The sequence below is a fragment of the Tiliqua scincoides genome, chromosome 1, assembly GCF_035046505.1.
Source record: "Tiliqua scincoides isolate rTilSci1 chromosome 1, rTilSci1.hap2, whole genome shotgun sequence".
Lineage (NCBI taxonomy): Eukaryota > Metazoa > Chordata > Lepidosauria > Squamata > Scincidae > Tiliqua > Tiliqua scincoides.
This window is the reverse complement of record NC_089821.1, coordinates 247,229,556-247,244,069: the sequence shown is the minus strand read 5'-3', so window position 1 is coordinate 247,244,069 and position 14,514 is coordinate 247,229,556. Positions and strand designations below refer to the sequence as shown.

The 14,514-nt window shown below is 43.7% G+C and overlaps 1 protein-coding gene across 1 annotated transcript in view; it reads left to right on the top strand.

Moving 5' to 3' along the window:
* The window catches only part of CAPN14 (calpain 14), a 47,643-nt gene extending 35,619 nt beyond the window's left edge, over positions 1–12,024 (top strand). The window contains exons 18-21 of the mRNA XM_066623309.1: positions 1,087–1,165; positions 6,866–6,982; positions 9,642–9,697; positions 11,998–12,024. Of these exons, the coding sequence (XP_066479406.1) occupies positions 1,087–1,165; positions 6,866–6,982; positions 9,642–9,697; positions 11,998–12,024 (279 nt within the window). The remainder of the gene's footprint in view (positions 1–1,086; positions 1,166–6,865; positions 6,983–9,641; positions 9,698–11,997) is intronic.
* The last annotated feature ends 2,490 nt before the right edge of the window (positions 12,025–14,514 follow it).

Here is a 14,514-nt window from a genome sequence, read left to right as displayed (position 1 = left end):
CTTCACTACAATCACCTCATGATTGTAGTAGCCCCAGTGTTAGTGTTGACTGAAAACCAGGCAGTTGTTGATGCAGTCCACAGAGAGAGCAATGAAGGATTGTGGAAAAGGAAGTTACCATTCTTGTGTCACTGGAGGTTCAGCTACTTCCTCTCCCTGTATCCTCTGGTTTGTTCACTCCCAGGAATGTAGCTATGGGGGACGACGACGATGACAGTAAGTACTGAAGGTGCTGCAACTCACTGTGTAAGCAGTCCCTCCCACTCGTCATTGGAGCCATTCCGGGCAGCAACAGCAACGTGCAGGAGACACCGTTTGGTTCAGCAAGCATCTGCACATTGCTGTCGCTGTCCACAATGGCTTCAGTGGCAAATAAGAGGGGCCGCTTACACAGCGTGTTGGGGCACCTTCAATACTTACCGTTTTGCCCCCCCCAGCTATGCCACTGTTCGCCCCACCATTTTGCCTGCTCATTTGCAGTGCAGCCGTATGCATGTATCTTTGAACATAAACCCTGCTGTGTTTGCTCTATTCCTTTTTTTGAGTTACTCGCTGTTCTTTGTTTTGGTTTTAAACTGGTTTTGCATTTACAGTGTTCTTTTTTTAAAATTCATGTTATTATTATTATTATTATTATTATTATTATTATTATTATTATTATTATTATTATTATTATTATTATTATTAACAGTATTTATATACCGCTTTTCAACTAAAAGTTCACAAAGCGGTTTACAGAGAAAAATCAAATAACTAAATGGCTCCCTGTCCCAAAAGGATCCAGGCTATAAATAATAAAATAAAATATTATGTTTAGTGAGGCTTAATTACTAGTAAATGTTCAGGATTGTAGCTGTAGACAGTTTTAGAGCTTCGTTTTTCTTGTTGTTTGGTTGATAGCCAGTAAGTATGTTCACCTTTCCCCAACTGGGGAAAGTTGATCCTTTGATGTGAAAGAAAAACAGCAGTGGAGCGGGGAGGGGTGATGGGTGAAAGGACCAGACAAATATTCTCCTGCTTGAAATGCTTTCATTTTAATTCATAACGCTTGATGAATGTATCTTTATTTTTAAACTATTGTGACAGGAAGTTTTCCAGAAAAAAGATATTCACCATACAGGAACCCTGGACCAAGCAGAGTTGCAGGCAGCCATGCAGGAAATAGGTGAGTACAAATGGATCATTTTATTGGGAGTAGCGTTTGTGATAATCCAGTTCATAAGTATCAACATTCATGCTTTTACTCTTGAGTGAGAGCCAGCTTAGACATTATGGGAACACTCCATGTATTTTTCATATTTTAAAAAGCAGTTGTTGAGGAGACTTAGATTGGGACATGTTATAATTTGTAACCCTCGTATTATGGCCCAAACCCAAATTATCCTCCCAAGCCTGTTCAGTGCATCAGAGAAAATTGTTTCTTCAGTGACTCATAGAAGCTTCAAGGGGCCACTTAAGTTGGGGAATTGGTGCAGGGCGAAGAGTTAGATTCTTCTCAGCCCCAGCTGAAATTCTTCGACAACTGCTTTTTGAGGCAGAAACATCATGAGGCGATTTCTAAACATTGAGCTCTCATGTAACATCTCGTTTGGCCCTTGGAGAGCAGAAGCTATGCAGCAGTCATTCTGTTCTACTGAAGACCACCTGAGCTCTTCTGCCCTTTGCCATCAGCATCCCTACTTTGGATCAGCTTCACAGGTGGTAAAGGACTTCACTCATAGTAGAGCATATGCATGTTTAACAATATTCTGGGTTCAATCCCTGGAATTCCAGTTGCAGGTAACAGGGCTGGGAGAAGATACCTGTCAAACATCTTGAAGGTCCACTGCCAATCACACACTCATGGTCTGACTTACAAGGCAAACAGTTCTCCTTTTAAAAGGAGCTGCAGGTGCTTGAGGCTGTAGGGCTCATTCACAAAAGACTGTCAGCCGAATGCTGTCATTGGAACTCACAGTGGAACTCACGCAGTGCAGATTGACTTGTGGCATCACCAAACATGATGCTCTGCCTGCGACTGGACCACTGTCAGAAACAGTAAGTCAGGGGCGGAGACAGGCTGTGGGCAGAGAAGAGGAGGACTGGTGCATTCCATGGGAAGAATGAGGGGGCAGGAAAGGGAGGGGGTGGATCCAGCAGCAATGACCTTATTCCAGACCTTATTCCCCTTTTTTTTAACCTCCCCACCCCTTTTCCCTCCTTGGATATATACCACCAAAATAGGTGGTGTTTGTCCAAGGAAACCCATTAAAAATATATATATATTTTACTTACCTCCTGTTTGCTTTTGAGTCCCCCACCACCACCACCACCACCATAGGATGCAGCATGCACCTTTTTGGTGGAGCTGCACTGGCACTGGTGTCAAGGAATAGGATTGGACCAAAGTGAGGAAGGAAAATGAGTCTCTGTTCTACATTCGTGCAGAAAACACAAAATAGATGAAGGTTCAGAGAGAGTTATACTGCAGACCTGGCTGATCAGGTGCATGTTATATCTGCCCTGATTCCGTTCAATACATATGTGCTGGCAAAACCCTTAATGGTCTGGGTGGATTGTATATGTGTGAGGATACATTTCTCCCTTTCCCCTTAGGGGCTTGTCTTTGCCCATCACACGTATCTCATTATGCTCTGCTGCAGGTGCCCATCACTTGCCTTGTGAGAACTGACAGGTTATAGAAAAGCCAAAGCTTTTCGGGAAGGTTTTTTAATAGGAGTTCCAGTGTATTTCAGTAGACCTTCTTGAAAGAGACAGGATACAGACTGGGAGGAGACAATGAGGAGACCTTTGTGTTCAGAAGCCTTTACTGACTTCTGAGGGATTTTTTTTTTTTTTAATGTACTCTTGATTGATTGATTGATTGATTTGATTATACAGTAGTTTGTTTTTGAACTTTTTGGTTTTATGAGTGAAGAGCAGGATATAAATGATGCTGTGGAACAGTGGCTGGTTTGTGCAACATTTATTTTAAACCTGTACATATAATCCATCAATTTAGCTGTTACAATGACAACTTTTAATTGATGTTATGTTAGAAGAGTTAAGTCAGTGGAGTTTCTAGGAGGGGAATATTTCTGATTTCTGGATTAGAGCCCTACTGGCCCTTATTTATTTTTCACATTTCTATACCACTCTTCTTCAAAGGAGCTCAGGGCCGTGTACATGGTTCCTTCTCTGCTTTTGTCCTCACAACACTCCTGTGAGGTAGATGAGGCCCTTCCAAGTACTGATCAAAACCACAAACCTTTTTTAGAGGCTATATTGCTTGCTGCCACTATGGTAATGTTTGGAATGCTGGAAGCACATGTGTGGGATAAATTGTGTTGGTCTGTCTCATCCACTTGTTGCATGGAAAGACCTGTGCATTTGCTCTACCACATGACAGGCAACAGACAAGCCAAATTCAGGTTATCTTTTATCAGAAGGCCTGGAGTCTGTTTACTTATATCAGACTTACTCTTGGTTTCACATTCATAAGGTTCATACACACATTCCTATTATCTGAACTACTCAGATTTGCTGCTTGTCAATCAATCATGTAACTTCACTTCAATATACCCCAATGTAAACAGGACTTCTGTTTGTCCAGATCTCATATATTTTAGATGTGGTCAGACAAACTGGTAGTACTGTCCACACAAAGGCAGCAGTAATAGCAGAAAAATCTTCATTCATCTCAATTCTGTGCGTCTGCAGGCATACATTGTTTGTCCCATCAAGTTTTTCTGAAATGAACTGAATCAGAAAATTAATCTTCACTTGCAAGATTTTTTTTTTTAAATGATTGAAATAGCTTTAAGGTAAACGATGGTAAGGTATCTGGATCAAGTGTAGCTTTGTTAAATGAGATTACTTCAGGTCTTAATGATGCTCAAGTTGTAGTTTAATTAGCTTGATTTAGCTGAAATTAATGAAAAGTATGAAAATGATGGTTAGGAACGGAATATGTAAGGAACTGAAATTAGAATTAATTACAATTTCCTTGCTGCACCATATGACAACAGTAAACCAATCATAATTTAAAGCATAATGTAATTAAAAGATACTGCATTTCAAATATCAAATTAACACACATTGAGTGATTAAATTAAGAAATGCATTATTAATTGGTTTCCGTGTGGTTCCACTACAGATTCTGTTGCTCCTCATGTAACAGATGTTTAAATTTCAGTGATTCCCAGCACTTAGTTTTGTATATTTCATGCCAGTAATTTCTAAATTGATTAATATTAAAACTTCTCCATGGTACCAAGAAGGCTAAGTCTGACTTCCAGACCAAAGTGGTCATACATCATCATTAGTATCATTGCTTTCATGTACTCAAGGCCATCCCCATTCCAATCCAGGTTTCTATTGGTCCAAGGCTGTGGCTGTTGTACTAACAGCCTGCTAAGAACATAAGAACAGCCCCACTGGATCAGGCCGTAGGCCCATCTAGTCCAGCTTCCTGTAACTCACAGCGGCCCACAAAATGCCCCAGGGAGCACACCTGATAACAGGAGACTTGCATCCTGGTGCCCTCCCTTGCATTGGCATTCTGACATAACCCATTTCTAAAATGAGGAAGTTGCACATACACATCATGGCTTGTAACCTGTAATGGATTTTTCCTCCATAAACTTGTCCAATCCCCTTTTAAAGGCGTCCAAGCCAGACGCCATCACCACATCCTGCGGCAAGGAGTTCCACAGACTGACCACACGCTGAGTAAAGAAATATTTTCTTTTGTCTGTCCTAACCCTCCCAACACTCCATTTTAGTGGATGTCCCCTGGTTCTGGTGTTATGTGAGAATGTAAAGAGCATCTCTCTATCCACTTTATCCTTCCCATGCATAATTTTGTATGTCTCAATCATGTCCCCCCTCAGGCGTCTCTTTTCTAGGCTGAAGAGGCCCAAACGCCATACCCTTTCCTCATAAGGAAGGTGCCCCAGCCCAGCAATCATCTTAGTTGCCCTCTTTTGCACCTTTTCCATTTCTACTATGCTCCCTGGGGCATTTGGTGGGCCGCTGTGAGATACAGGAAGCTGGACTAGATGGGCCTATGGCATGATCCAGTGGGGCTGTTCTTATGTTCTTATGTACTATATCCTTTTTGAGATGTAGTGACTAGAACTGGACGCAATACTCCAGGTGTGGCCTTACCATCGATTTGTACAATGGCATTATAATATTAGCTGTTTTGTTCTCATTACCTTTTCTAATGATCCCAAGCATAGAATTGGCCTTCTTCACTGCTGCCGCACATTGGGTCGACACTTTCATAGACCTGTCCACCACCACCCCAAGATCTCTCTCCTGATCTGTCACAGACAGCTCAGAACCCATTAGCCTATATGTGAAGTTTTAATTAAAAGTCACATGGTCCACAAGGATACTCATCCATATCTTGGTATTCGGGAAGCTCTGGGCAGCTGTCCCAGATCCCTTGGTGGTGTTACTTCTGACTAGACATAGGTGTGGATCAGGGATGTGCGGTCAGGAGATGTAGGGGAGACAGAGCTTCCCCTATCCTGTCAGCTCATCCTCCCTTGTGATTGCACACATGCTCCACCTAGTTTCTGAGTGGCTGTGCGATCACTGAGGAGGCTGAGCTGTTGCTGTTGCGAGCTCTAGTCTCTTGGAGACTGTTCATGTCTCTCTGTGAGACTAGAGCTGTGGCAGCAAGAGCTCAACGTCTACTGTAGTAGTGGAGGCGCTGGGACTTCCGGGTAGTCCCAGAATGCGTTGCCGCATGATGTCATGCGGGAGTCTCTGTGGTGTGCCATCCAAGCCATGGACCTCATTGTACAACACTGGAGTGGATAGTCACCATAACCGCTAAGTGCTATAGCATTTAGCAATATTAATTCTTCCCTCTGCCACTCCACTAAATGCATGTTAATGCCAAACAGACTTTTTCTGATGTCAGCTGGCAAGGTGTCATTGGGCTGAGAAGGACCCACATGATCAGGACTGTCTGTGTCCCAGCTTTCACAGGAATATAGACTTTGCCTGACTGAGTCAGACCATTATTCCATCTAGCTCCAGATGCTCTTTTACTGAGGTACAACCCCTCCTGTGAGGTTCAAACCTGACCACAGCAGCGTGGGGAAAAGCCATGTGGAAATAACTCTTGTGTTGTGTAGAAGGAAGAAAGGGTTCTCAGAATGTGTTTAGGCAGTGTTTAGGCACAGGGAAACATCACCCTGAGATGACAGTGACAGATGTAAAAATTTGAAATACTGATGCCTTTATGTACAAACTTTCACAGATTGCTAAGGCTTGTGGAACACACAAGAAGGATTGTTTGCCCACAACAGGGGTGAGAAGGTTTTTGCCTTCTTCTCCACTGTGTGCATTTACTTATTATACTGCTTCATCACAGGATATGCTGGGTTGGTTATAGTCTGCAACTCAGGATTTAGCTAAGATCCTGGGAACTGCAGATATATATTCACAGTCAAGGCCTCTGATATTATTTCTGGGTATCCTGATTCCTTCTTGCTGAATTATCTTTCCCCTATTCAGTGATGATGATGATGATCTGTGTTCAGTGTCTGTGTTCAGTGGTGGTGGTGATGATGATGATGATGATGATGATGATAATAGAGATCTGTGCATTGTGGATAGAAAACTGGACACTTGGGCTAGGAGACCTAGATTCAAATCTCTCCTCAACCATGAAATTGACTGAACCTTAAGCAGGTCAGTCTCTCTCATAAAGGAAAAAAAAATGCACATTGCCTGGAACCTCCTTGAACAAAGGCTGGGATATAAATAAAATGCATAAATAAAACTCAGGATGATATTCAGTATGATTGTATGTGTTGTGCATGGACAATCTGAACAGTCACCGGAGGTTTTTCTTATCTTCCTAAAGGTGTCTCCCTCAGCAATGAACTCTGTAAACTGCTAGCAATTCGGTATGGGACCCCTAGCCTGCAAATCAGCTTTGAGAACTTTGTCTGCTTCATGCTACGGGTGGAACTCATGAGGGGTGAGGATCCTTTACATTATTTCTCTCACATGATGGAACTTCCAGCAAGGCTGGGCTTCACTGTCAAATTCTATGGCTGTAAAATAGTTTCTTGTCATGTAGACTCATTTAAAAAGAGAAGAGAATCCATTTTTCCTTGGCCAGCATTGTCCCCACTGCTTTTTTCAAGCTGCTAGGTCAAAAAAGCTGCAGGGATCTTGGGTTGTTTGAAGTATGTCATTGAATATGTGCAAACAGCAAGAGAGGTCGCTGAATAGCTCAACTATTTATTGCTTTATGACTCACTTGGCAAACCCCAGTGCACAAAACTTAAGTTGGTGGGGAAAAAAAAACAAGGGCAGCTTATCTGCACACTGTCTCTGGTTTCTACTCTATTAGGGACTAGACAGCCCCCAGGAGATGATGAAGGTTGCAGCCATTGAAAACAGTTCTTGCAGCTATTTCACTGGCCTTCTGGACCTGAGACATTCTGGGCTCTCCTCTTAAAAAGATGGCACACAGACATGCCAGGAAGAATTGTCAATGTGTAATAGACTTTGCCAACAGTCTGAGGCAAAGAGGCAAAGAAGGAAGGCCCATAGCCAGGGAGACAGACCAGGGACAGACTGCACTTGCTCCCAGCGTGGAAGGGATTGTCACTCCTGAATTGACCTTTTCAGTCACACTAGACGCTGTTCCAGAACCACCATTCAGAGCGTGATACCATAGTCTTTCGAGACTGAAGGTTGCCAATACAATAGACAGGGAGTCCCTGTGGAGGAGAATGCTGGAATGGAGGGAAATCTGATATATGACTAATGGTACAATCCTGACGGTGCCTTCAACCAGTGCGAGTCTCTTGTGCTGGCCAAAGAGGGTGGCAAAAGTGCCATAAAGGAGGAGGGAGGCCACTGCATGGAAGTGTGCTGGCCTCCGCAGGCTGGCCCAAGCTCCGTGGGCCGGTGCAAAAGGTAAGCCCACACTGACACAGCTAGGCTGGTGCAGGAGTTTGGGGGGGAGGGTGAGAAGGAAGCATTTCAGGGCAGGGAAGGGTGGGCAGGACCGTGGGCAGCCAAGGGTGAGCAGGGATGGGACCAGGATCTGGCACTTGTGCTGAATCCTAACTCTGATCCTGGGTAGCCCAGAGCAGCTGTGGGCTGCTTGGATCTGCACCATCTCTTTACGTGGTGCAGATCTGAGTAGCCCCATTGGGGCTTCTGTGCCTTTATGTGGGGTAAGGGGAAGAAATTCCCCTTACCCCAGGCTGAGCTGCAACTGACCCCAACCTTGCGCTGGGTATGTTGCAGGCCAGCCAGCCTCCCCGTCCCAGTGCTGGCTTGGATTGGGCTGTAAGAGTCCAGTCCTATCCAACTTTCCAGCACTGATGCAACTACAGTGAAGCCCCAAAGTAAGGGAAGAAATATTCCCTTACCTTGAGGAGGCCTTTGTGACTCCCCCCCCCCGAATGCAGCATGCACCCCATTGGAATGGCTGCACTGGTGCTGGAATAGGACTGGGCTGTTAGACTGCAGTCCTATGCACACTTACTTGGGGAGTGGGGCCATTGTACTCAGTGAACCTTACTTCTGAGTAGACATTCATAGAATAATGCTATTTAAGACTGATAGGTGAAAGAACTTGAGATCAGAGCAGGTGTTTTCTGAAAGAGGAGTTGTAGTTCGCCTTCTTATGCAGTGGGGGATGAGCAGCCCATATTCTCTGAGAATGAGTAGCGTAGTAGTAAATTTTGAGGTGGAGGAGCCCATCATTACACAACCTTACAGCCACATGCCACTAACACTATTTAATAAACGTCAGCTTTAAATTTCAAAATCAACTTTAAATTTCTTCACTTACTGTTTTCTTCGATTCAATGTACTTTGAAACTTTGAAATTTCCCAGCCTCTACAGCTATGTTTAGGTCTGAATGACCCTCTTCTGGGATTCACGGTGGTTCCATGCCCCTCCCAGCATTGTCCCAGAAATGGAGGCCGTGATCCAGTTTCCCCTTCTTTCCTTATCTATCAGTCTGTATCTGGGAACAGGACAGATTGGTGCTTATGTCCCAAGGCAAATTTCCCAGTTTGCTTTCTGCTGAACCTGGTGATTCTTCTCAACTCAGATCCTTTGGAAAAAAAAAAATCTTTCAAAGGCAGCACCTGAATTCTCTGGCTGATGGTGTTGCCATTTTGCTATAAGAGACATCCTAGTGTTGTGCTGTACTCTGCTCCTCCTCAGCTACATTCCTGCCAAAAATTTCAAAAACAAATGGGTGGTGTAATATCCTCCCTGCGGCTGGGTGGGATAGGTTTGGCAGCTGTATCCAAATTAGCGAAGACTGCATATCCCTGAGTTCTACCTTTTCCCACCTCCTGCAGGATTGCGCCCAAGGAAATTATATGTCTGGGTTGCATATAGGATTTTAGTTGGTGAAGCTTTTCCCTCCGCTTACCTCCATGCCTCCTAAATTCCAGTGTAGTGGGCTACTATTAAAGGTACAAGAACAACACCTGTGACATACTAGTCAGCAAAAACATAGGTAGAACTCAATATATTGTGACTTTATATGTTGAGAACAAACATGGCAATCAGATTTTAAGGATGGGGGGGCAGTGATCAGTCTAGTCTCCTCCTTCTCGCATATCTGACAAATCATTTTTTTCCCTTCTTTCCTTGACAGTGGCCTTTCACAATGCAAGTGAAGATGGCAAAGGGATATATCTTCGAGAGTCTGAGGTAAAGTCATTTGTATATTTCTGCAGCAGAATTCCACCTGTTACGAAGAAGCCAACCTGTTCTTCTCCTGTAGTCTGTAGGAAACCTCAGTGCCTGGCCCTAACTGTATTTGAACCAAGGTTCTCAGAGAGTAAGGTGGCCTCCCTCCGATGGAGAAGGCACTGCAAGTTCCTCAGTCTGCCCAAATTTTATATGTTTGTATCAGGAAACAAACAAATGGTCAGTGGTGTATCTCCATTTGTTGCATAGACTGACTGTACTGGAGCATAATGGAAAATCTTTCTGTTATCTGGTCAGGAAGTTGCTTCATTTGAGACTTGGACAGATCACTTGGCCAGTAAGGGGGTTAGGGTTCAGTGGACACTGCTGCTGCTGAACTTGCCCAGTTCCCCGATCCGACTTTCTCCGTGTGCTCATCACCGCCCTGTTCCACCCAACACCACCTCCTCCTGCACATACTTTCCTGTGCCTGGGGATGTCCAAAGTCCACTCACGAAGCCAGTTGCTTGTTGCTTGTGGCGGCGGCCCAATTGCTCACTTCAGAGTGTAACTTTTTGTGACAGCTGGAAAACACTTGTTCTAGCAGTATATGGCAGCAATACAATTGGACTGTAAGACATGCTGCAGACTGGTTTGATGCTGCTCCCACCCTTTTCTATAGGTTTGCCTTTTGCCCTTGTGGAATGAGAGGGAACACTGCTAGGCTATCCATGTGCAACCATGATACCATATTGCCAATGGGGCTGGATCACAAAACACAAAGTGGGCAATTCATTTCCCCACTCTATACAGAAACAGGCCACAGCTTTCAGTGTGATGGCAACAGTGCTGAGGGAAAGAATCAGCCAGTTCACAAATGTGAACTTGCCTTTAGTTACAGCAGGAAGGGACAAAATCCAAGGTGGTGAGCCTGAGATATAGTGGCAAGTTCAGTAATTCTGGAGGAGCTCTTTGGAGAGATTGTGCAGGATAGTCTCAGGGATCTACTAGCTTTGAGCCAAAGATATTTCAGAAGAACTTGGCTTCCTGGGTCCAGAACCCTTGCCATTTATGGGCAAAGGTGAGTTCAGGGGGGCTAAGTCTCATCTCCTAAAAACTACACTAAGCACACAAACTAGGCTAGGGATGAGTGAAGCAAAGCTGAGAGACGGTGACTTTCTCCTTAACAATGCCCTGGATGGATTAATGATCTTTTCCCTCCTTAATATAATTTATGTTCAGCACAGTCCCATCAATCTCCCTTCCATCTAACAGGATAAAACTAACCCAAATAGTGCATGTTGTGTTCACTTTCTGACAGCAGGTCTGAGAGCAAGAGATAAATAACTCCACTTCCTGGAACGATCTGAACCTGACCATCTTTCTCTGACTGAAAGGAGGTGATGCTCACTCAAGGCCTAGAAAAAGCTAAGAGGGTGCCAGAGATTCCAGGCTGTGTAAGCATGCACAGAAGCGTCTCGCTTTGGCTGGATAGCAGCCTGGGATTAAAAATGGTTATAATGGTTTGGTACAGTTATATCTTTGGCTGTCGCTGGGATACAAATGGTATGATAGCTACTCTTGAATTTTAGTCCCTGTTCTTGCTAGGAATGGAACTAGTTCTTTCCTGCATTCAACTGGACTCATTCTTGCATTATTTGTTTCCAGTGGGCCAATCAGGATGTGACTACAGGTTGAGCCTCATTATTCGCTTGGATGGCAAAAAACGCACTATAGCAAATCAATTTAAAAAACAAAGTTTCTTTGCTCCGGTGATTTAAAAACAGCCTTTATGACCTTTGTGATGTAAGATAAGAGTCATTAAGAAGACAATCCATCAATCAATCATCCTCCAAGCCCTTCACTCAGTCCCTCCCTTCACCAATGCAAACATGCTCAGGGGAAAGGGAGGGGTCTGCTGGAGAGAGAAGGACTGATGGATTGTCGGCCAGCTGCCCTCTCTCTCTCTCTCATTAACGAGGCTATTGTTAAAGGACTGTTCAGTTTTTTAAACTGATTTTAAAGGGATGCGTTTTTCCCCTTCTCCAGGGATCAGCACATTCCTTCTCATTTGCAGTGGCCATTCATGTTGAGTCAAATCCGTGTATAAAAAATCCGTGTCTAAATAGGCTGGACCTGTATTGATGATTGTTTGGCTTGCCCAAGAGACCCAAGGTGCATTGCTGTGATGGATGCTATTGCATCAGCATTGAGGTCTAATGACCACCAGTCAGTTCAGAGTGAGACTGTTTTGTAGGTTACTCTCAGGTGCAGTCCTCCAGATTAAACAATTTAATGCATTTCCCCTCATTGTTTTGCAGTGGATGATGATGACTCTCTATTCATGATGTAAAGCAAAGGAGAAATGTTGAGCCAAGCTTCATGGAGTTTCACAAGGACAGAGAGAACATTTGCTTGCCAACTTGCTACATATGGTGGCTGGTATTTTGAGTCCAGCCTTGTCATTATCGTGGAATTTGGAGTTGCGTCATTCATTATGAATCATTCTGCTGATGTGTCTTGGAATTGCTTGTGGGTACAGTGCTCTGAAGAATGACCAGAAATCACAAGATCAGGCCTTTAGTTAATATATTGGTTGATCTTTCAGAAAGAGATGGAAGAGCAACTAAACCGACTCAATGGTCTTGCAAGAGCTGGTGAAATGTTTTGCAAAGATTCCAGTCCACAATGTGATACGTTGAATGACCTTTCCAGGGAATCCCTCCTCCCACACCCTTGTTTAGCCACCTAGTCGTTGGCTGTTCAGGTCCCCCCCCCTAATGATGGGGCTAATCTCTGTCCCTCTGCTGGCTGCTTAGATTGGATTGGATCCTAGCAACCAGGAGCAGGGTTCTACTCAGGGATCAGGGCTTTTCTGCCCCTTCTTCCTGCTGCAGCCCCTGAAAAAACAATCTGGAGAGTCCAGGAATCCTCTGGACTATTGTGGGCAACAGCTTGGAGAAAATTGGGGGGGGGGGAGGACTCAGCAGAAACCCCCTTCTCCTTACAGAAACCCAAATGCCTTCAGTTCACAATAGACACCCTATTACATTCAATCCATACATCCATTTTTTTACTGCTGTTACAATTTTTACTGTTATTTTCACTGATTTATTTATAATTTTGGTGTTTTATTTAATGTTGCCTTGTTAGCCACTTTAGAGTTGTTTCTAAAGAAAAATAGGATACAATTTTTGGACAATAACTGTTAGCCATGCCCCACTATAATCCTTAAGTGCCCTGTTAACAGTGTTTGGAAAGGCAAGAAAGCTGTTTCTTTGGTGGCTGCAATCCTGTACATAACTCCTTTTCTGAAGGGTTTGCTTAACACATGTTTGCTTGCAAGCAGGGCAAGGATATTCAACACTTTGATCAGTGTTGTTTGCTTCTCCCCATACCTTTCCATGCCTTGCTTTTAATACTTGCCTTTGAGACAAACACTCGGTACTTTAAATTTGACCCCTCACTGCCTTTCCCTATTGAGAAGAGGCAGTAGCGGACCTGCTCTCAGGCCCAGGGCAGGTCTGCTACATGCATCCCCCTCCAATATGCTGCCCCCCCCAGGACATCAAGGCATAACGGACAGCGACAAGGCATAATGGAGCCTTGCATGATGTCAGCAGCAGGCGAGAAGCCTGCCCTATTGATATTTGGTGACTGGAGTTAAGTAGCTGGCCTACTTAAGTGTATGGTGTTTTATCTATCTATCTATCTATCTATAAATTAAAAATAATGTTGTTTAAAGCTTTTATCAGATAGGGCAGGACAGAAAATGAAAGTAGGAATGCCAAAACCTATTCAGTTTGCTTAGGGAGATGGCGGCAACATTTGGAAACATTGCACTATTTTTGTTCTTTCCTAACAAGCAAGACACAAGTTGACCCTACAGAGAGTCTGCTGAGGTCAGTAAGAAAGTCACCATTCATTTGCAGTTTTCTGCACTTGTTGGCTTCAGTGCAGGATCAGGACCACAATGGAGGAAGCCCTGTTAGCCAGTGCAGCTGTTATAATTCTGCTGGACAGATATCCTTCCCAAGGATATCCTAAGGAAGCTTGGGAAGTCAGAAAAGTGGGAAGACCAGTGGTGAAAATCCTGACCGCAGCAAAGCAGCTTTGGAATTTGCTCTGCACAGCTAACTCATGAGTGCAGTTTGGAACGTCTTGCACAGGTTGTGAGGGAAGCCCTATTAGAAAATGGTTGTCGTCAAGGTAATATGTCATGCCATGTTTGAATTGTTTTTGAGTGTCATATTTAATTTAGTTCTGTTTGTGTACTACTTCTTTAACACAAGATATTGTAATTGCGACAGTATAATGTGGCTATTGATTACTCACTCCACAGGATTCCTTTTTTGCTGCATATCAATAAAAGTTTTTATATTGCTAAATAGCATTGAGCTTTGTGGCTTGCCATTCTGAAATTGTAAAGAGGTGTTTTACTGGAATCATTACACCTAAACGCGTGCTGTTCAAGCTCCATTTTGTCGATCATAATTAAAAACAATGTTTTAGTAATGGTGTTCGGACATTTTTTAATGCTTTGGAGGTGTCTATTGAAGGCATGCTTCTCAAGTAGTTCTGAAGAGACGGTTTTTTGTTCTTTACAGAAAATGCTGTAAAGAGTTCTGAATGATGTGTTCAGTTGACCCTTGAGATATTTACACAGGGAGAGTAGCCTCTGCACAGAGTGATGTTGAAAGAACAGAAAAGTGGAAGGATATAGGTACAGAGACCTCTATGGAGCTAGTAAAATGAATGAGACACCTTTATGGAAAGACAGGAGTGTTTGATGTGAATGAGAGTTAGGGAAAGCAGAAAAGGACAGCAGTGGTGGACCT